The 22251-nt window shown below is 42.9% G+C and overlaps 1 protein-coding gene across 3 annotated transcripts in view; it reads left to right on the top strand.

The window, feature by feature from the left end:
- The first annotated feature begins 9221 nt into the window (after nt 1-9221).
- The window catches only part of LOC139278059 (tyrosine-protein phosphatase non-receptor type substrate 1-like), a 29164-nt gene continuing 16134 nt past the window's right edge, over nt 9222-22251 (top strand). For 2 of the 3 annotated variants that reach the window (XM_070896718.1, XM_070896719.1), the window contains exons 1-3: nt 9222-9326; nt 9633-9938; nt 20934-21230. In XM_070896718.1, the coding sequence (XP_070752819.1) occupies nt 9257-9326; nt 9633-9938; nt 20934-21230 (673 nt within the window). In that variant the 5' untranslated portion in view covers nt 9222-9256. The remainder of the gene's footprint in view (nt 9327-9632; nt 9939-20933; nt 21231-22251) is intronic. The other variant, XM_070896721.1, reaches the window with a different exon arrangement.

Genomic DNA, 22251 nt, shown 5'->3' with positions numbered 1-22251 from the left:
TACACCTTCTTTAATTTCCTTTGTCTCTGAAGTTGGCCATCTTTACAATCATCTATCTTCATCTTGCAAGACGCAAGTTCCTTGTGGAGGTCGCCATTAAATTTCAAGTATTTTATAAACTGAATGTTGTTGTTCGTTGCAGCAGGTATAGTGATGCTACTTTTAGTGGGTGTTTACTTTTGTTGTGATATAATCTTGTGATGGTATTTATGTTTTTTTTGGTGTATTTTCTGTTTGTGTTTCCTCCAGTTTACATTCTTTCCTCTCCATCACAGTCTCTGCTATGCACCAGTCCTTGGTTGAGAGGATGGGTAGGGGACCTGTTGCTAGTCTTCTGCCAATTCTGCTTTGAAGCAGGCTGCTGAAAGGTACATGGGTAGCTGAGGCAACAACTGCTTCTTTGCTTTTCCCTACATCATAAAATTAGGCACTAATTTATGTGAAACTGATGGTCTTACTCAGAGAAACAACAAAGATGATTGTCGTGGGAAATACAAGTGTTGCCAGTGTGCAAGAGGGGCTACTGTTCTGAGATTGGGAATTCAGAAGATACATTCTCTGCATCTAACCATGCTGCAGAAAAATATTTGCCTGGCCCAGGATGCGTGTATTTTCTGTTTGTGTTTCTTGGCTCTTGGTGCACAAAATAGGAAAGGCATTCCACTCTTTCCTCACTTACATCCTTCACAGTGACGAGTGAACCAAATTAGCTATCTATATGCAGTGGAAACTAGGTTGACATACAACACATGACTTAGGACAGCAATGCTGTGAGCAGAGAATGAGGTTGATGCAGATTGAGAATGGGTATAAGACAAAGATTTAGATAAGGACAGTCCTATGGACAGAATAAACTATTAAAACGCAATAGTCTTTATTGCAAGGGGATTGGATTATAATAGTAAGAAAGTTTTGCTGCAATTATATAGGACTTTGATGAGACCACACCTGGAGTACTGTGTACAGTTTTGGTCTCCTTACCTAAGGAAGGATATACTTGCCTTAGAGAGGCTGCAATAAAGGTTCACTAGATAGATTCCTGGGATGAGAGAGTTGTCCTCCGAGGAGGGATTGAGTATAATGGGCCTATATTCAGGGTGGATAACGGGAACCAGTAAATGTGGCAGACAGTAACTAGTGGAGTGCCGCAGGGCTCAGTGCTGGGACCCCAACTCTTTATAATATACATCAATGATTTAGATGAAGGAATTGAATGCAATATCTCCAAGTTTGCAGATGACACTAAACTGGGTGACGGTGTGAGCTGTGAGGAGGACGCTAAGAGGCTGCAGGGTAACTTGGACAGGTTAGATGAGTGGGCAAATGCATGGCAGATGCAGTATAATGTGGATAAATGTGAGGTTATCCACTTTTGGGTAAAAACACGAAGGCAGAATATTATCTGAATGGCGGCAGATTAGGAAAAGGGGAGGTGCAACGCGACCTGGATGTCATGGTTCATCAGTCATTGAAAGTTGGCATGCAGGTACAGCAGGCGGTGAAGAAGAGAAATGGTATGTTGGCCTTCATAGCTAGGGGTTTTGAGTATAGGAGCAGGAAGGTCTTACTGCAGTTGTACAGGGCCTTGGTGAGGCTTCACCTGGAATATTGTGTTCAGTTTTGGTCTCCTAATCTGAGGAAGGACATTCTTGCTATTGAGGGAGTGCAGCGAAGGTTCACCAGACTGATTCCAGGGATGGCTGGACTGACATATGAGGAGAGACTGGATCAACTGGGCCTTTATACACTGGAGTTTAGAAGGATGAGAGGAGATCTCATAGAAACATAAGATTCTGACGGGACTGGACAAGTTAGATACGGGAAGAATGTTCCCGATGTTGGGGAAGTCCAGAACCAGGGGACACAGTCTTAGGATAAGGGGTAGGCCATTTAGGACTGAGATGAGGAGAAATTTCTTCACTCAGAGAGTTGTTAACCTGTGGAATTCTCTACCGCAGAGAGTTGTTGATGCCAGTTCATTGGATATATTCAAGAAGGAGCTAGATATGGCCCTTACAGCTAAGGGGATCAAGGGGTATGGAGAGAAAGCAGGAAAGGGGAACTGAGGGAATGATCAGTCATGACCTTATTGAATGGTGGTGCAGGCTCGAAGGGCGGAATGGCCTACTCCTGCACCTATTTTCTACGTTTCTATGTATTTGGATTTCCAGAAGGCATTCAATAATGTGCCACATAAAAGGTTACTGCACCAGAGCTCTTGGGGCTGGGGGTAATATATTAGCGTGGATAGAGGATTGGCTAACTCAGAAAACAGAGAGTCGGGATAAATGGGTAATTTTCAGGTTGGCAAACTGTAACTACTAGTAAGGTGCCACAGGGATCAGTGCTGGGGCCTCAACTATTTACAATCTCTTAACGACTTGGATGAAGGGACCAAGTGTAATCTAGCCAAATTTGCTGATTTTACAAAGGCAGGTGGGAAAGCAAGTTCTGAGGAGGACGCAAAGAATCTGCAAAGGGATATAGACAGGCTAAGTGAGTGGGCAAAGATTTGGCAGATGGAGTATAATGTGGGAAAATTTGAGGTTATCCACTTTGGTAGGAAAAATAAAAAAGCTAATTATTATCTAAATGGAGAGAGATTACAAAATGCTGTGGTACAGAGGTATCTGGGGGTCCTTGTACATGTAACACAAAGTTAGTATGCAGGTACAGCAAGTAATTAGGAATGCAAATGGAATGTTGACCATTATTGCAAGGGAGATGGCGTATAAAGGTAGGGAAGTCCTGCTACAACTCTACAGGGCGTTGGTGAGACCACACCTGGAATACTGTGTACAGTTTTAGTCTCCTTATTTAAGGAGGGATATATTAGAGGTAGTTTAGAGACAGTTCATGAGGTTGATTCCTGAGATGAAGGGGTTGCCTTATGAAGAAAAATTGAGCAGGCTGGGCTTATACTCATTGGAGTTTAGAAGAATGAGAGGTAATCTTATTGAAACATAAGGGGGCTTGACAGGGTGGACGCAGAGAGGATGTTTCCCCTTGTGGTGAATTCAAAACTAATAGGCATAGTTTCAGAATAAGGGGTCGCCCATTTAAAACAGAGTTGAGGAGGAATTTCTTCTCTCAGTGGGTCATGAATCTTTGGAATTCTCTACCCCAGAGAGCTGTGGAGGCTGGGTCATTGAATATATTTAAGGTAGAGATAGACAGATTTTTGAATGACAAGGGAGTCAAGGGTTGTGGGGAACCGGTAGGGAAATAGAGTTGAGGCCAAGATCAGATCAGCCATGATCTTGTTGATACTGGATTCTTTTCCCTTCAATCTGTTTCAGCGAATTCACTGACACACGAACACTTTTAGTCTTAGCAACCTAAGACCTTTATTCTGTAGATTCTCCGGCCGGGACCTGTTAAGATAAAGGGAACACTCTCGATTCGAGCCTGTCCACCTTTCTCCTGACAAGTCCCGTAACAGTACAAAAGCTCAACACTTATACATTGTTACAGCAGAACACATTTGAGTGACACTCAGTTTATACAATCATTGGTCGATTTCCCCCATAGCATACCCAATTGCAGGCTAACAACTCTTTGACATAGGGCGGGCTGCAGGGATGTGTTTATTGTTTCGATTTTCATAGCATTTCCCTATTTCATGGCTGGATATAGCAGCCCCTCGTCTGACTCATGTCTGACTTTTGCTTTTTCGCGTAACTCGTGTTTGACCACAATCCTTTGTGTCGACAGGGCAAATATCACAGCTGGACAATTTCTCTTGGCCATTTTCCCATAATCCCTTACTAACACATTCTCAAACCTTCTATCTACATTCTCAATCTTATTGAATGGCGGAGCAGGCTCCCAAATGGCCTACCCCGGCTCCTATTTCTTATGTTCTTATTCTCTGGCGTTTAGAAGAATGATAGATGATCTTATTGAAATGTATAAAATTCTTAGAGGGCTCGACAGGGTAAATGCTGCAAGATGTTTCTAGAAGTAGAGGTCACAGTCTCAGGATAAGGGGCAAGCAAGAGGGTTGTGAATCTTTGGAATTCTCTACCCCAGAGGGTTGTTGATGCTCAGTCATTGAGTATATTCCAAGACTGAGATCAATAGATTTTTGGGCACTAAGGGAATCAAGGGATATTGAGATAGGGCAGGAAACTGGAGTTGATGTACAAGATTAGCCATGATCTTATTGAATGGTTGAGTCTAGAACTAGAGGTCATAGTCTCAGGATAAGGGGTCAAGGAGCCATATGGCCTGCTCTTGCTCCTATTTCTTATATTGTCGCTATACCCAAGTTCGTAGAATTTACAGCATAGAAACAGGCCATTTGACTCAACAGGTCTATAACAGTATTTATGCTCCACATGAACTTCCTTCCATCCGCTCCCACCCCCTCCGCTTTACTTCATCTGACCCTATCACCATATCCTATTCCTTTCTCCCTCCTGTACCTATTTAGCTTCCCCTTAAATGGATCATTTAGGTAGAATCATGTACACCCATTTAATTTATGCCCAGGTGAAGAATGACCATGGATTGTCCTGGCAAGGGAAGGCTTGTGTATTGCATGGCTACAAATAAAAGTAAATATGGTTAGTATTCCAACATTCTATGCTAACATATTCACCCTAAGCAAGGCCTAGCAGCCCCTGTGTCTGTCTTAAAATAACACAAAAAAATTAAGAGATAAACTGCAACTGTTAGAAGTCTGAAATAAGAGTAGACAGTGTACAAGTCTGCGAGCACCCGGAAAGGAAAAGTGAACTTGTCCTCCTATTTCACCTCTTAGTTTTCAGCTCTTTCCAGTTTTTTTTTTTAAACCACTTTGCAGTCTTTTCAACCCATGAACTGCTTCCCTGTAACATGTGTTACTAACCCTGGTGGTTTACTGTGGTTCTCCCCTTTTCTCGATCGGCGCTTTAAAGAGATTTTTCTTCCGATCGAGTTCTGGTGGAGTTGTACTCCAGCTGTCAAACTTCTCTTTTCTGATTATTGACGGATGTGCTATGCATGTCGAGCGATTTCTGTACTTTTACCAAAACAATAAGAACTGAGAGGTTATACCTGTCAGGAAAGATTGAACAGGCTGGTGCTCTTGAAGCTGAGGGGTGACCTGATAAAGGTCCTCAAGATTATGAAAGGGTTTGATAAGGTAGACAAAGAGACCAAAACTAGGGGGGCATAAATGTAAGATAATCACCAACAAATCCTCGAGGGAATTCAGGAGAAACTTCTTTACCCAGAGAAAGGTGGAACTCGCTACCACAAAGCAGCCCGTTTGATTGGCAACCTTAAACATTCACTCCTTCCAACACCAGCGCACCATGGCTACAGTGTGAACTATCTACAAGATGCACTGCAGCAACTCACCAAGTTTTGTAACAGTAACCTCCCAAACCCACGACCTCTGTCACCTAGAAGGACAAGGGCAGCAGGTTCATGGGAACGCCATCACCGTCAAGTTTCACGCCAAGTTACACACTACTGATTTCGAAATATATTGCTGTTCATCGTCACTGGGTCAAAATTCTGGTGCTCCCTCCCTAACAGCACTGTGGGAGTACCTTCACCACTTGGACTACAGCGGTTCAAGAAGGCTGCTCACCACCACGTTCTCAAATGCAATTAGGGATGGGCAATAAATGCTGGCCTTGCCAGTGACGCCCACATCCCCTGAACGAATAAAAAGAAAACAAAGAGTATTTGAGGTCAATAGATGCATTTAAGTGGAAGTTAGATAAACATGAAGGAGAAAGTAATAGAAGGTTATGCTGATAAGATTAGATGAATAAGGTTGGGAGGAGGCTAGTGTGGAGCATTGACACATCGACCTATTGGGCTTAATTGCTATAGTTTCTATAGGTATATAAAAAGGAAAAGAGTGGCTAAAGTAAATGTTGGTCCCTTAGAGGACGAGACCGGGGAATTAGTAATGGGGAACATGGAGATGGCAGAAACTCTGAACAAATATTTTGTATCACTCTTTACGGTAGAGGATACTAATAATATTCCAACAGTGGATAGTCAAGGGGCTATCGGGGGGGGAGGAACTTAACACAATCACAATCACTAAGGAGGTGGTACTCAGTAAGATAATGGGACTAAAGGCGGATAAATCCCCTGAACCTGATGGCTTGCTTCCTAGGGGTTTAAGAGAAGTAGCAGTAGGGATAGTAGGTGCATTGGTTGTAATTTACCCAAATTCCCTGGATTCTGGGGAGGTCCCAGCAGATTGGAAAACTGCAACTGTAACGCCCCTATTTAAAAAAGGAGGTAGACAAAAAGCAGGAAGCTATAGCCCAGTTAGCCTAACATCTGTGGCTGGGAAGATGTTGGAGTCCATTATTAAAGAAGCAGTAGCAGGACATTTGGAAAAGCATAATTTGGTCAGGCAGAGTCAGCATGGATTTATGAAGGGGAAGTCATGTTTGACAAATTTGCTGGAATTCTTTGAGGATGTAACCAACAGGGTGGATAAAAGGGAACCAGTGGATATGGTGTATTTGGACTTCCAGAAAGCATTTGACAAGGTACCACATAAAAGGTTACTGCATAAGATAAAAGTTCATGGGATTGGGGGGTAATATATTAGCATGGATAGAGGTTTGTCTAACTAACAGAAAACATAGTCGGGATAAATGGTTAATTCTCGGGTTGGCAATCAGTAACTAGTCGGGTGCCGCAGGGATCAGTGCTGGGACCCCAACTATTTGCAATCTATATTAACGACTTCAGAAGAAAGGACCGAGTGTAACGTAGCGACGTTTGCTTTTCCTCCCATCTTTGTATTATCAGCAATGTGTGAGGAGGACACAAAAAATATACAAAAGGACATAGACAGGCTAACTGAGTGGGCAAAAAATTGGCAGATGGAGTATAATGTGAAAAGTGAGGTTATCCACTTTGGCAGAAAAAAATCAAAGTGCAAGTTATTATTTAAATAGAGAAAAATTCCAAAGTACTGCAGTACAGCAGGACCTGGGGGCACTTGTGCATGAAACATAAAAGGTTAGTATGCAGGTACAGCAAGTGATCAGGAAGGCCAATGGAATCCTGGCCTTTATTGTAAAGTGGATGGAGAATAAAAGTAGGGAAGTCTTGCTACAGTTATACAGGGTATTGGTGAGGCCACACATGGAATACTGTGTGCAGTTTTGGTTTCCATATTTACAAAAGGATATACTTGCTTTGGAGGCAGTTCAGAGAAGGTTCACTAGGTTGATTCTGGAGATGAGGGGGTTGACTTATGAGGAAAGGTTGAGCAGGTTGGGCCTCTACTCATTGGAATTCAGAAGAATGAGCGGTGATCTTTTCAAAACGTATAAGATTATAAGGGGGCTTGACAAGGTGGTGCAGAGAGGATGTTTCCACTGATAGGGGAGACTAGAACTAGGGGACATAATCTTAGAATAAGGGACCCCCCATTTAAAACTGAGATGAGGAAGAATTTCTTCTCTGAAGTTTGTAAGTCTGTGGAATTCGCTGCTTCAGAGAGCTGTGGAAGCCGGGACATTGAATAAATTTAAGACAGAGATAGTTTCTTAACCGATAAGGGATTAAGGGATTATGAGGAGCGGCAGGGAAGTGGACCTGAGCCCATGATCTTATTAAATGGCGAAGCAGGCTTGAAGGGCCGTATGGCGTACTCCTGCTTCTATTATATTCTTATGTTCTTATTAATGACCTGTTTCTGTGCTGTACATTCGATGTAACAAGCCCACCGGCTACAAGGACAGCACTAAAACAGTTAATGTGACAACAGGTAATAAACCATTTTCCATACATCAGGAGCCTACTGTCAACAAGGGCAAACATCATTGACAAGGTCCAGCACCGCCTTCAGTGTGCCAGTGCAGCCTTTGATCACCAAAGGAATAGAGTGTTTGAAGACCAGAACCTTAAAACCAGCACAAAGCTCATGATCTACAGAGCAGTAGTGATATCTGCCCTCATATATGCTTCTGAGAAATGGACTATATACAGCAGGCACATCAAAGCACTGGAGAAGTACCATCAACGCTGCCTCAGGAAGATCCTGCATAGCCATTGGCAGGATAGGTGCACCAATGTCAGTGTTGTCGCACAGGCCAACATCCTCAGCATCGAAGCATTGACAACGCTCAACCAGTTACGATGGACAGGCCACATCGTCCGTATGCCCGATACGAGACTCCCAAAGCAAGCGCTCTACTCAGAGCTCTGACAGGGCAAACAAGCCCCAGGTGGGCAGAGGAAACACTTCAAGGACACCCTCAAGGCCTCCTTGAAGAAGTTCAACATCCCCACCGACACCTGGGAATCCCTGGCGCAAGGTCGCTCAAAATGGAAGAGAATAATCCGTGAGGGTGTCGAACACTTCGAGTCTCTTCGCTGGGAGCAAGCGGAGACCCAACGCATACGGCGGAAGGAGCGCAGGACAACCCAAGCACTTTAAAAAACCAGCACTTCAGTCAACCTACTTTCAACCACCATCTGTCCAACCTGCGACAGAGACTGTAGCTCCCGCATTGGAGTTAAGTCATCTAAAAACTCATTTTTAATGTGGAAGCATGTCATCTCGACTCCGAGGGACTGCCTATGATAATGAATAAACCTGAGTAATAGCTGTCCCTGAAATATCCTAATTGTGGGGACCATTTCTCTTTAAATGAACAAATCAGATGCAGACCTCCTTTGGCTTCGGCTGTGGGGAGGAGCTCGCGTGTTGTGCAAGGTCCACCTTTAACCTCTGCACCGTGCGCTGTTTGGAGGCTGGGGGGAGAGGGAGTGGGGTGTTGAGCTTGTAGATACGGGTAAGGGAGTTAGACAGTGTTAAGGAGGCAGGTATTGTGGAGGAGCGTTTAGCTATTGTGGAGCTGTTAATGTTACAGCCAACTTGTGTGCAGGTGTGGGGTCTTGAGACTGGACCACGGGCCCGAAGGCAGGAAACCAGATGAACAACACTTATCGCTCTACCCACCGCGCATGGCGTGACCTTTGATTTCTGCTTCAGATTAACAATGTGATCGCTTGAATAGATCAAGAGCGAGAAACCAGAACGCCTCGATTTTAACTTCCAGCGCTCAACATGGTCTGCAGATCTCACCTCCCAGCGCAGTTACTGAAACCGCAAGCCTGCAAGTGCGATGTTTGTTCTCCATTGCGCGGGGGGCAGAGCGACATCATGTGGTGGTGTTGCTCATCTGGATTGCACACCACATTAACTGGAAAACAATACTCTCCTCCCCCCACCCCCGCAAACCAAGTCCGGGTTTGCTGCCCAGCCGGTGCTCAGATCCAAATGCCTGTGCTCAGTATGTTTGGAAGAGCTCAACTTTACTCTATACTCATCCTAGCTGTTATTTGCACAGGTAAATGTTTTCATTTTAACAAGCCTTACATAGAACAAGCTATAAGTTAAACTGAAGAAAAAAAATCACAGTTTATGTATATTGCATTGAATGATATCTCTATTTATGATTGAAGTAGTTTCATTTTGTTCTTTGGAGGCTAACAGTTCCTCTGGTCGCTATATGTTTAAGGGCAGGGGCTAGCGAAACTCTGAAAGCAGCTCGCCAGCACTTAGCGACTAGAGGGGACGTTGTTGCCCCGTTTTCCTCTCGAAGTATTAATTTCCACGTGTCCTCCCTTCCGTAAATAAATGTTTGTGTTTGCAGCCGCCGCCGGCGACGCCACAGTGAATCAGTGGCTTGATAAAAACGATATAATCACAGGACAGACCGCGACTTTTCACTGCTCGTTCCCCCTGTTCAGAGATAAAAATAAAATCGCAGTCCATTGGTGGAAAGAAGGTACGCGGGAATTCTTAAGACAAGATCCCAGGAGAAACTTCAAGGTTGAGAGTAAAGCGAGCGCCACGTTGCGCCTTCTGGACGTGCGTTTCGGAGATGCTGGAGTCTATTATTGCAGAGTGGAAGGTCAATATGTCGGAAATAGTACCGGAGTGAAGCTTAATGTAAGGGGTGAGTGATCATTCTCAGCGGTTTCTACAAATATTGGAAATCGGGCCAGTGAGATAGGATACGGGAGCAGTGAGGTAGGACACCGGGCCAGCAAGATAGGACACCGGGCCCAGCGAAATGGGACACTGCGCCAGTGAGATAGATTACCGGGCCAGCGAGATAGGACACCGGGCCAGCGAAATGGGACACTGCGCCAGTGAGATAGATTAGCAAGCCAGTGAGATGGGGCACTGGGCCAGTGAGCTAGAATACCGGGCCAGTGAGATAGATTACCGGGCCAGTGAGATACGTCAGAGGGATGGAGTGAGAGAACGGCGGTGTGGGATAAAGCGAATTGCCATTAATTGCTCATTTACGACTCTTCATTATGGGACCCTTACAGACTAAGCAGTGCACGGCAGACCGTTGTGGCGGTGACTGGGGAGCTGAAAGAACTTTGGTGCAGCTGTACCCAGCATCAGTCACTGTGGCTACGGGAGGCCGGGGCTTTTGTTCATCTTCGAGTGAAGGTTGAGAGAAGAAAGCAGAGAGCTGAATATTTCACAACTCATCTCTTACCTCGGCATTCGTCTGTTGTTACCGCAGGCTCCTACCTTAACAGCTATTTCAACATCACTTACTGCAGAAGATAAAACGTTATTTTTAAAGTACATTCCACAATCGTCTCTGGCAGTTACAGGATGTTGATTTGAAATGAAACGAGCGTTTCTTATCCATCACCTCCTGTCCAGTGAAATCTCTAACTTGCCCTCCAGTCTTGCATGTTTTACATTAGAATGAAATGTGGTAATTAAAATACAATCTAAACATTTCATTCTTACCCCTTAAAATCAGTTCGTCGAGGTTTTCCGAACGGAAAATCGCGGGCTGGGCAGCACAGAAGCGGAAACCTCGGCCAAGTCTTTGCCTGGTCGGCCGCGGATCGAAAATATTTCAACTCGTACCGGGCAACATTGAAGCTTTGTTGGGCAAGATTTCTGTAAGGAAAACTGCAATGTTTTCTGCAGATTAGTGGCTTTAAAAATACCCGCCCAGTTGGATTCAGTTACAATGTCTTGCAGTGTAAGGTGGCTCTGCCCATGGAAGGGAATCTCACAACCATGAAAACAGAATTGAAAGTAAGCTGGGAATTTCAAGGCTGCTGTCCAGGATACATTGAGAAACTGCCAGCGAAACTGAAGCCAATTAACAGATACCCTAACCCACGGGAGGGTGAAGCAATGATTCATTCTAAATGGCCCCGGGGTAGGATTTCTCTCTTCCCGTCGGTGTAGACACGAGTGGAGATTTCCTCTGGTTAGGCATCTCGAGTGAAATGGTTGACACTATGTACCAGTTTGCGCCAAATAACCAACGAATAAATTCCCCGAAACTCTGTGTAATTCCACACAGGGATCAGAAGAATTATTCAGGGATGGCGGGTTGCTACCGGATTATGGCATACCGCCGACTGCAGTCATTGCACGATCTATGCTGTAAATCAAACATGAAAAATATTACCGCGACCTATTCATTAGCACAGGCTGTATTAAGTGTATGTTTAGCTCTTCTGCCTTCATTTAATTTAAAAAAATGCTGAATAGATGTAGAACAGGCGGCGGATCAAATATCGTCTATTTTAAACAAACGCCAAAAATCGCTGTGCATTCAGAGGGACGTTTCTCTCAGGAGTCGGACTGTGAAGAAAGTGGGGGTAATTTTGACTTTGTGCATTAGTTAAAGGGATGATAGCGAATCGACAGCTCACTTTACAACTCTCTCAAATTTTATTTCCATTGATCGCACAAAGTTAAAATTACGCCCAGTGGTCCTTAACTATTGTTGCAAAATTATTATAACAAATTGCAACTCATTGGCTGTCTAACTGTATCACTTTGTATATTGGAGCAACATATAAGGAATCACAATAACAAACACCCACGTTCCAGGATTAAACAGGAGAGCAATTCCTCCCTAAATTAAGTTCCAACATCTATTTTAAGGTGTGCTGGTGCTGCGGCCGTCAATTCAGGAGTGGCCTTCAAGAGGGCGAGTGTCTCAAAGGGGAAAGGATTGTAAGGGTTCGTCCACTGCATCTGGCCCGCCGGCTTCAGCTTGCACTCTTCTGGTCTAAGTGAAACAGTCATTGGATTAGTCCTAAATCTAAATAACAAACCCTCCGATCCCTGAAAAGCAATAGGAAATATTATTCTAAACCTGAAAACGCGGTATTTAAATGTTAAACATATAACCATTCAACTTCATTTCAAATGTATGCTCCTTCCAAACTATTAACGGACAATTCAACGGGTCCGAACAGAGCCACCTCACATTAGCGTTTCCAACCTTGACGCGCCCCTGTGGAACAGCTCTCACGAGCAGAGGTGCCAACTGTAATTCGGTAAGAAAATTCAAGGTCCAATTTTGCGAAATTGGAGTTTAATGGTCATTTGAATCAGGGCCACATTGGGGATAACCTGGGATTTATTTTGTCATACAAACTATGTCCTGTCATTTATGATCTTAGTATATGCTGGTTAGCTTCCAGCTATCGTTTCCAATTTGTCATTTCCATTATTCGATGGGATGCTGATGTAGTTTAAAAGTAGTCACTGGCCGAGGTTAAACAGCTCCGTTGTAAATGCAAAAAATGTGACGACTTTTATACAGTCATTTTCCTCAGCATTCTTCTTTTACCGTAACGTTCAATATATCTTGAGATATAGAGAATTGACAGATTAACATTCAACCCGGCAGCCTATCTTTAACCATCGCACCAAGCTATTGTTTAATTAAAGATTGCTTCATATTGCTGAAAGTAAATTATTTATAGCATAGAATGACAGACATAACGGAGAAAAAGTCATTCAGCCCACCTAGTCGGTGTCATTCTAAATTCTGCACATAAGTAGTAGTCCCTATCTCAAATACCCGCCATTATCCCATTATCCCCTTTCCTTCACCCTCCATTCAAACTATTATAAGTTAACATGGTCTCTGCCTGAATCACTAACTCCAGTAGTGCATTTATTCTACTGACACACAACCCTCTTCGTCAAAAAACATGCTTTTTCTGCCCTTTGTCCCAAATTTCTCACATTTAATCTTATATCTATATTTCCTGGTTCTAGACTAATTTATTATAGTTTCATGGAGTTGCTTTAATTCTAGATGCAGATGTTCTTACTTATCAGCCTTGGTTCAATGGTAGCACTGTTGGGTGTGAGTTCAAGCTGCACTCCAGGATCTTGAGCATGTAATCTAGGCTGAAAGTTCAATGCTGTACAGACAGAGCGTTAAACCAAGTGCATGACACCCCACTCAGGTGAAATCATAGAAATTTACGACACCGGAGGCCATTTGGACCATTGTGTTTGTGCTGGCCGAAAAAGAGGTCCGTAGCCTTGTGGGTTACAACATTTCGAGTGCATATCCACAAGTACTATTTAAATGCGGTGAGGGTGTCTGCCTGTAACACCCTTCCAGACAGTGAGTTCCAGATCCCCACCATCCTCTGGGTGAAAAAATTCTCTTCAACTCCCCTTTAATCCTTCTCCCAATTACTTTAAATCTATGCCCCCTGGTTATTGACCTCTTTACTAAGGGAACTAGGCCCTTCATATCCACTCTAAGGCCCCTCATAACTTTATACACCTCAATTAAATGCCCCTCATTCTGCTCTATTCCAAAGAAAACAATCCCAGCCTATCTAATCTTTCCTCATAGCTAAAATACTCCAGTCCTGGCAACATCCTCATAAATCTCTTCTGTACCCTCGCTAGTGCAATCACATCTTTCCTGTAATGTGACCAAAACTGCACGCAGTACTCTAGCTGTTGCCTAACTAGTGTTTTATACTGTTCTAGCATAACCCTCCTGCTCTCATATTCTCAACTTGGCTAACAAAGGAAAGTATCCTGTCTGCCTTCTTAACTACCTTATTTATCTGTCCTGCTACCTTGAGGGATCTGTGGACATGCACTCCAAGGTCCCTCTGTTCCTCTAAATTTCTCAGTATCCTACCATTTATTGTGTATTTCTTTGTCTTGTTCGCCATTCCAACTTGCTTCCCTGGATTTAATTCCACTTGCCACTTTTTGTCCACCTCACCAGTCCATTGCTATCTTCTTGCCGTCTACAGCTTCCTTCTTCACTATCAACCACATGGCCAATTTTTGTATCATTTGCAACTTCCTAATCATGCTCCCTACTTTTAAGTCTCAATGATGTATACCACAAAAAGCAAGGGTCCTAGTACAGAACATTGTGGAACTCCACCGGAAACAACTTTCCAGTCACAAACACCCGTTGATTATTGCTCTTTGCTCCCTGCCACTAAGCCACTGTTGGATCCCACTTGCTACTTTTGCTTGGATCACATGGGCTTTTATTTTTCCAACCTGTATGCCATGTGGGACCATATGAAAAGTCTTGCTAAATTCCATGTACACTACATCATATGCACTACCCTCACGACCCTTCTTGTTACCACCTCAAAAAATTCAATCATGTTAGTCAGACACGATCTTCTCTTAATAAATTCATGTTAACTATCCTTGATTAATCTGTGCCTTTCTAAATGACGATTAATACGGTCCCTCAGAATTTGTTCCAATAATTAGCCCACCACTGAAATTAGGCTGACTGGCCTATAGTTATTCGGTCTATCCCCTACTTCCTTTTTAAACAACAGTACCATGTTAACAGTCCCCCAGTCCTCTGGCACCACACCTGTACCCAGAGAGGATTGGAAAATGATGGTCAGAGCCTCAGCTATTTTCTCCCTTGCTTTTCTTAACAGCCTGGGGTACATTTCATCCAGGCCTGGTGATTTAACTACTTTTAAAGATGCTAACCCCCTTAATCGTTAGTCTCTCACTATTTTTATCCGTCCAATATTTCACACGCCTTCTCCTTAACTACAATGTCTGCATCATGCTCCTCTTTTGTAAAGTCAGACGCAAAGTATTCAGTGAGAACCATACCCACATCTTCCGTCTCCACACACAGGTTACCTTTTTGGTCTCTAATAGGCTCTACACTTTTCTTAGTTATCCGCTTGTTCTTTATGTAATTATAAAACATCTTTGTAAAAAATCCCATGGCACTATTTGAAGAAGAGCAGGGTTGTTGTTCCAGTGTCATGGCCAAAATTTATCCCTCAACCAACATCATCAAGAACTGATCATTTATTTCATTACTGTTTGTGGGAACTCTCTGTGGACAACTTGGTTTTGTTAGCTGCTTTGGAACATCGTGAAAGATGCTCAATAAATGCAAATTTTGCTTTGACAGTAAAGTGAATTTCATCTGACAATGGGAACAATGCAGATGCAAATATTTTAGCATTTTAGCTCCTGAGAAAATATAACATCACAAAGCTCAGCATTCTTTTTGTGATTTAAAAAAAAAAATAAAAATGTGCTCATCAAGGTTAATGCTGGTGAATGGAACACTTCCCATTTCCGGTATCCAGTGTTAGCATCAAACACTCCCAGATCAGGTACAGCATAGCCAATGCACAGTAAATCTCTCTTTGCTCTGCTCCAACCATCTGCTCCAGCCCTGATCTCGGAAGAGCACTCCTCTACTGCAACAGTGTGGATTTTTTTCCATCTTTCATAGCAGCTATAATGTGGTCACTCTGTGTGACAATTAGTGTGGCTTTAGGGACAGTTTTGTGTTGTAAACCCATGCCCACTAGCAACTCGACGGACTCCATGTTCATTTCACATAGGACGTTCACAGCTGGCGGTCAGAGGGTATTCTTATCCCATCAATCTGGGTGGGATTTGAACCCAGATCCCGGAAGAAAAAGGCCAGTGCCTAAACCACTATGGCACCCATTTCCCTGTTTGCTGCAAGCAATTGATATAATGATAGGCACGTTATTTATGATGCTAATTACACTAGGTATTGGTTGAATATGAATGAGCAAATCACAAGTTTCTAGGGGGTAATTTTACCTATGGGTGATAGCGAATAAGCCGCCCATTATACACCAAGCCCAATTTTGTTTTCTTTGAAATCAATGGAATGAAATATTGGGCGGGGCTATAGTGGGCGACCAATTCATTATTGCCCATTTTATACCATTGCTCAGAGTTAAAATTACTCCAAGTCTTTAAAACTAAGTATTGCAGACTAACTTTTGAAATTAAATAATGAAATACACAGTGTGGAGAAATAAAATGCTAGAGGGGAGAGAGACATTTCTTCTGTGGGCTGTAGGTAGCGGAATGGTAAGTGCATTACTCCTGGGCATGAAGCTGGCAGGCTCCCTACCCAAGATTGTCTGCGGGAGGCCTGGCTGATATTAACGGCTGAGCCTCATACGGATCTGTGCTGACCAGCTGCCCGCAGGCAGCAAATATGTGTGAAGAGGTAGTCGCCTGGCTGCCAGCAGGCATAGATCGGGCGGCCCGGGGGCCTCCAGTTGTCACTGGTGCAAGTTTGGGGGAAGGATTCTGCAGGGACCTGCAGTTGGGAAGTGGGGGTTCTAAGGCACCAGAGGCCAAGGCTTTCTTTGTGGGGTCCAGATGAGCGCTCCTGCTCTTTCTAGCCCAACATATGTAAGTTTAAAATACTTCTTCGTTGGCGAGTTTTGCTGAGCTGGATGCCCATGGTGGGTGCTCTGCTCAGTATGCATTAAAATGCCATTGGGATCCTATGCACATCATTGGATCCTAATTGCCATTTATAATTGAAGCTCCTGTCTGAATTATGGGGTGACTCACCTACCGGCAAAAAGGTTAAATGTGCTTTAGAGCAATTGGGGCAGTAAATAGAGCTGCTCTATTTTAAACCCTGCTTGGGCAGAGGGAGTTAAAATTCCTCCTGTTGTCCTGCTTTAAGGCCACTTACCTCCAGTTTTGTGAAAATGTTCAAATCAACATGGATTCAAAATTTTGTATTTTAATTACGTTTGCATGTCTCTAAGACACAAAGTGATACAAAGCTGAAAGATAAAATGAATATGAAGAGGTAACATTTTAGAAAAACAGTTTGAGTTTCATGTGAAATACTGCATGCAGTTTGGGTGGAGATAAGGAATAATAAGGGGAAGAAGTCATTGGTGGGCGCAGTCCATAGGCACCCTAACAGTAGCTACACTATTGGATGGAGTGAATATAAATCCAAAAATAACAGAGGCTTGTAAAAAAGGAATGGCAATAATCATGGGCGATTTTAATCTTCATATTGATTGGACAAATCAAATTGGCTAAGTTAGCCTTGAGGAAGAGTTTATAGAGTGTATCTAGGATAGTTTCCTTGAACAGTATGTTGCAGAACCAACCAGGGAGCAGGTTACCTTAGATCTGGTGCTGTGTAATGAGACAGGATTAATAAATGATTTCCTAGTAAAGGATCCTCTAGGAAAGAGTGATCATAGCATGGTTGAATTTCAAATCAGTTGTAGGGTGAGAAAGTTGGATCTCAAACCAGTGTCCTAAGCTTAAATAGAGGAGACTACAAAAGTATGAATGCAGAGCTGCCTAAAATGGACTGGGAAAATAGATAAAAGTGTAAGACGGTTGATGAGCAGTGGTGGACATTTAAGGAGATATTTCATAACACTCAACAAAAATATATTCCAATGAGAAGGAAAGACTTTAAGAGAAGGGATAACCACCCATGGCTAACTAAGGAAATAAGGGATGGTATCAAATTGAAAACAATGGCATGCAAAGTGACCAAGAATAGTGGGAGACCAGAGGATTGGAAAACTTAAAAAAAAACAGCAAAGAACGACTAAAACAATAATGAAGAGAGGGAAGATAGATTATGAAAGTAAACTAGCAAGAAATATAAAAACAGATAGTGGCTGCAGAGATAGTGGAATCATTGGTTGTAATCCACCAAAATTTCCTGAATTCTGAGGAGGTCCCAGTGGATTGCAAAACCGCAAAAAATGAGGCAGACAGAAAGCCAGGAAACTATAGACCAATTAGCCTAACATCTTTCATTGGGAAAATGCTGGAGTCCATTATTAAGGAAGCAGTAGCAGGACATTTGGAAAAGTATAATTTAGTCAAGAACATGGTTTTATGAAAGGGAAATCATGTTTGACAAATTTGCTGGAGTTCTTTCAGGATGTAATGAGCAGGGTGGATAAAGGGGAAGTAGTGGATGTGGTATATTTGGATTTCCAGAAGGCATTCGATAAGGTGCCTCTAAAAAGGTGACTGTACAAGATGAAAGTTCACGGGTTTGGGAGTAATATATTAGCTTGGATAGAGGATTGGCTAACTAACAGAAAACAGAGAGTCGGGATAAATGGGTGATTTTCCAGTTGGCAAACAGTAACTAGTGAGGTGCCACAGCGATCGGTCCTGGGGCCTCAACTATTTACAATCTATACTAATGATTTGGATGACGGGACCGATGTAATATAGCCAAGTTTGCAGATGATACAAAGATGGATAGGATAGCAAATTGTGAGGAGGACACAAACAATCTGCAAAGGGATTATAGGCAGGCTAAGTGAGTGGTCAAAAATTTGGCAGATGGAGTATAATGTGGGAAAGTGCGAGGTTAACCACTTTGGCAGAAAAAGCAAAAGAGCAAATTTTTATATCAATGGAGAAAAATTACAAAATGCTGCAGTACAGAGGAACCGGGAGGTCCTTGTGCATGAAACACAAAAAGTTAGCATGCAGGTACAGCAAGTAATCAGGAAGGCAAATGGAATGTTGGTCTTTATTGCAAGGGGGATGGAGTACATAAGCTGAGAAGTCCTGCTATAACTGTACAGGGTATTGGTGAGCCCACACCTAGAGTACTGCATACAGTTTTGGTCTTCTTATTTAAGGAGGGATATTCTTGCATTGGAGACAGTTCAGAGAAGGTTCACTTAGTTGATTCCTGAGATGAAGGGGTTGACTTATAAGAAAGGTTGAGTAGGTTGGGCCTGTACTCATTGGACTTCAGAAGAATGAGAAGTGATCTTATTGAGTATAATATAATGAGGGGGCTTGACAGGGTAGTTGCAGAGAGGATGTTTCCACTCATGGGGGAATCTAGAACTAGGGGGCATAGTTTTAGAATAAGGGATCGTCCATTTAAAACTGAGATGAGGGGGAATTTCTTCTCTCAGAGGGTTGTAAAACTGTGGAATTCTCTGTCACAGTGAATTGTGGAGGCTGGGTAATTGAATATATTTAAAGCGGAGATAGACAGATTTTTGAGTGATAAGGGAGTAAAGGATTTATGGGAGTGGGCAGGGAAGTGGAGCTGAACCCAGGATCATATCAACCATGATCTTATTGAATGGCAGAGCGGGCTCGAGGGGCCGTATGGCCTACTTCTGCTCCTATTTCTTATGTTCTTATGCTGCTCAGTGCCAAAATGCATGGTGTGGTGTGGTGGGGGAATGTGTAGCACCATGCAAATGTTGTCATAAAGATTTCCTCTGGTTGGTAATTCTAGTTAAATCATAACGGATACCTTCACAATTTTACTAGGAACTCTGACCAAAGACAATCTTCAGCCTTGACGTTATACTGTGGGTTAATGTGTAAATGCGTAATGCACTTATATGAAATAGACCTACATGAACGCACTTGCAGTTTCGCTACACAGAGCAACCAGCATTGCTCTTCCTCCATGATATCCCAACAGCTAAATAATAGTGGTTGAAGCAGATAGCATTGACACATTTAAGGGGAGGCTTGATGCATACATGAAAGTGTCGGAATAGAGACATATAGAGCAGGAAGGGAGGAGGTCTTTAGAGTGGGAAGAGGGTGGAGTGGAGTATAAACACCAACATAGACTGAATTTTGCCGAATGACATGTTTCTGTGCTGTAGATTCTAGTCCTGGGGCTTCTCCTGTGAACTTATCTGCAACAATGTGCACCAAATGTTGAAATTAACAATTATTATTCATGTTAAAACAATATTCTGGACAAAAGGGTCCCAGCTAATTTAAAGTTTTTGTTGATCCCAACTAATTCAAATTTAAACTAACTAAATGTAACATATTGTACAGAAGCAGATGACATTGTTTACCATTATCATCCAGCTTTCTCTCTATTATCTGTTCAACAGCAATAGTGTTCAAATGTCCAATATGTTAGTCTGGACATGAGTATGAGGGAACGTTACAATTAAGCCCAATTATATCCTGACTGGATGTTCTCAGGTGGCCACTTCCACAGGTGCTACTGGGTAGCAATTTGAAGAATGGGCTGATTCGATTTTCCCTCCCTAGTACATTGTTGCCACCCAAGATGATTAATCCAGGACAGACCAGAGATTGAAGCAACAAACAACGCTTTCACCCAATGAGCCCTTGGATAATTACATTTTTGTATGAAAGAAAGACTGGCATTTATATAGTGCCTATCATGACCACTGGACATTCTAAAGTGCTTTACAATCAATGAAGTACTTTTTAAAGTGTAGTCACTTTTGTAGTGTAGGAAATGTGGCAGCCAATTAGCGCACAACAAGCTCCCACAAACAGTAATGTGATAATGACCAGATAATTTGTTTTAGTGATGTTGATTGAGGGATAAATATTGGCTAAGGCACCCTGCTCTTCTTCGAAGATAGTGCGATAAGATCTTTTACGCCCATCTGCGAGGGCCAATGGGGCTTCGGTTTAAAGCTCATCTGAGAGATGCCAGTACTGCACTGGATTGTCAGAATAGATTTTCTTTGTGCTCAAGTCTCTGGAGTGGGACCTAAACCCACAACCTTCTGTCTCAGAGGTGAGGGTGCTGTCATGTGATATGCACTGTTCCTACATGACAGCGTGTTATGAACACACCAAGTTTCTCTTACTTTATTGCTTATGTCAGAATGTTCTCCTAGTCATCCAGGCTGTGAAAATGAATACAAAGTAATTCACGATCACATCAGCAAGCAGTTTCTCTGAACTGTGGAGCAGTTAAATATTAATAAGTAAAGCACTACTGCAATATTGTTAAATTATACCAAGAGGAATATATCAATATATTCTACCCAACATTGAACTCAAGAAATTAATTTGTTTTTTAATTTTTCTATAGCTTCTCCAGAACCTCTGAAGATTTTTCCAACCCTGTTTGCAAATGGTTCTCTAATGTGTTTGTGTAAAACGTCTGGGTTCTACCCTGCTGATCACACCATTGCTTGGCGTAAAGATGGTCAAGAAGTTGCGACTGGAGTAACAAAATTCGTTGAGCTGAATACTGAGGGACTATATGAAGCTTTCAGTTATTTGGAAGAGATACCGCCTATTCAGATTGGGACTGTTTATATTTGTGAGGTATCTCACCCTACCCTCACGGGTCCAACTTGGGTCAATTACACGGTCGGCATTGCAGGTAGGAGCAACACTTTAGTAGGGTGTAAAATTGTTGTATACACCGCTTACACTGCATTAACATTTTGCTCTGTAATACAGGGGTAATGCCAAACAGAGTGTGCAGTGCTGCTGATTTTGCAGAAATCGGTGGAGCTGGCTTAGACTGATAGATGCAGCTGCTGAGCTCAGTGACATGATGTTACATTACTTTTAAAACTTACTTTTACTCAATTTTTCTCCTTTTCTCTCTTCCTTTCCTGGTGCACTGTCTCTTGCTGAGATACTGTTGCACAGTGGTTGGAAGCCCCATGGTACCTCAGTTAATTGCTCGTTCTCCAAGTGTGTTCAGGATATGGAGACCACTGCAACTTCTGTTCTCAGCCTAGGCACACCCATATGCACACATATTCACATACACACATGCACACACATACATGGTTGCACACACAAACACACACACAAAACACACACAAATTCCAGTATCACTGGAAATAAATCATGAGCTTTGGCTGATCTGTTCTTTTCCCCTCCCTGGATGAACGGCAATGAGGCTATTTGGGTACAGTTGTGCGACGGGTCACATTAAAAGAATGCCTATTTCGAGTCTTTACATGGCTTATCCACGGTGCAAAGTCCAGCGAATCATCACAGGCTAAGGAGGGCTGCGGATACTCGGGTGTTAGGAAGAACCGGGTAGATCTTTAATGAATATGGGCGGACAACACAGGTCTCACCAAGCATGGAAGCCACCACCAAGGTAGAGGCGAAACGGAGTCGCACTGATGCGTACGAAGTTTTATTATAACAGACACAGGTTACTATAACAAACAATACAACTTTTTACACTCCGTGTGGAATCCGACCTGGTTCCATACCCGCATCTTGGGGCTGTGGTCTTGAAATCTCGGACAGTTTTTGATAACACAGAAGTGCTTTTCCCCAGTGTCCTTTTTGACATTGTCAACTTGGAGAATCTTTTCGTGGCCCCTGATCCCTTGGAATAGTGGCGACTTCCTATCTAGGGTAACCCGAGTTGATTA

This window comes from Pristiophorus japonicus, chromosome 13, assembly GCF_044704955.1.
Source record: "Pristiophorus japonicus isolate sPriJap1 chromosome 13, sPriJap1.hap1, whole genome shotgun sequence".
NCBI classification, from domain to species: domain Eukaryota; kingdom Metazoa; phylum Chordata; class Chondrichthyes; family Pristiophoridae; genus Pristiophorus; species Pristiophorus japonicus.
This window is presented reverse-complemented; position numbering and strand designations above follow the sequence as displayed.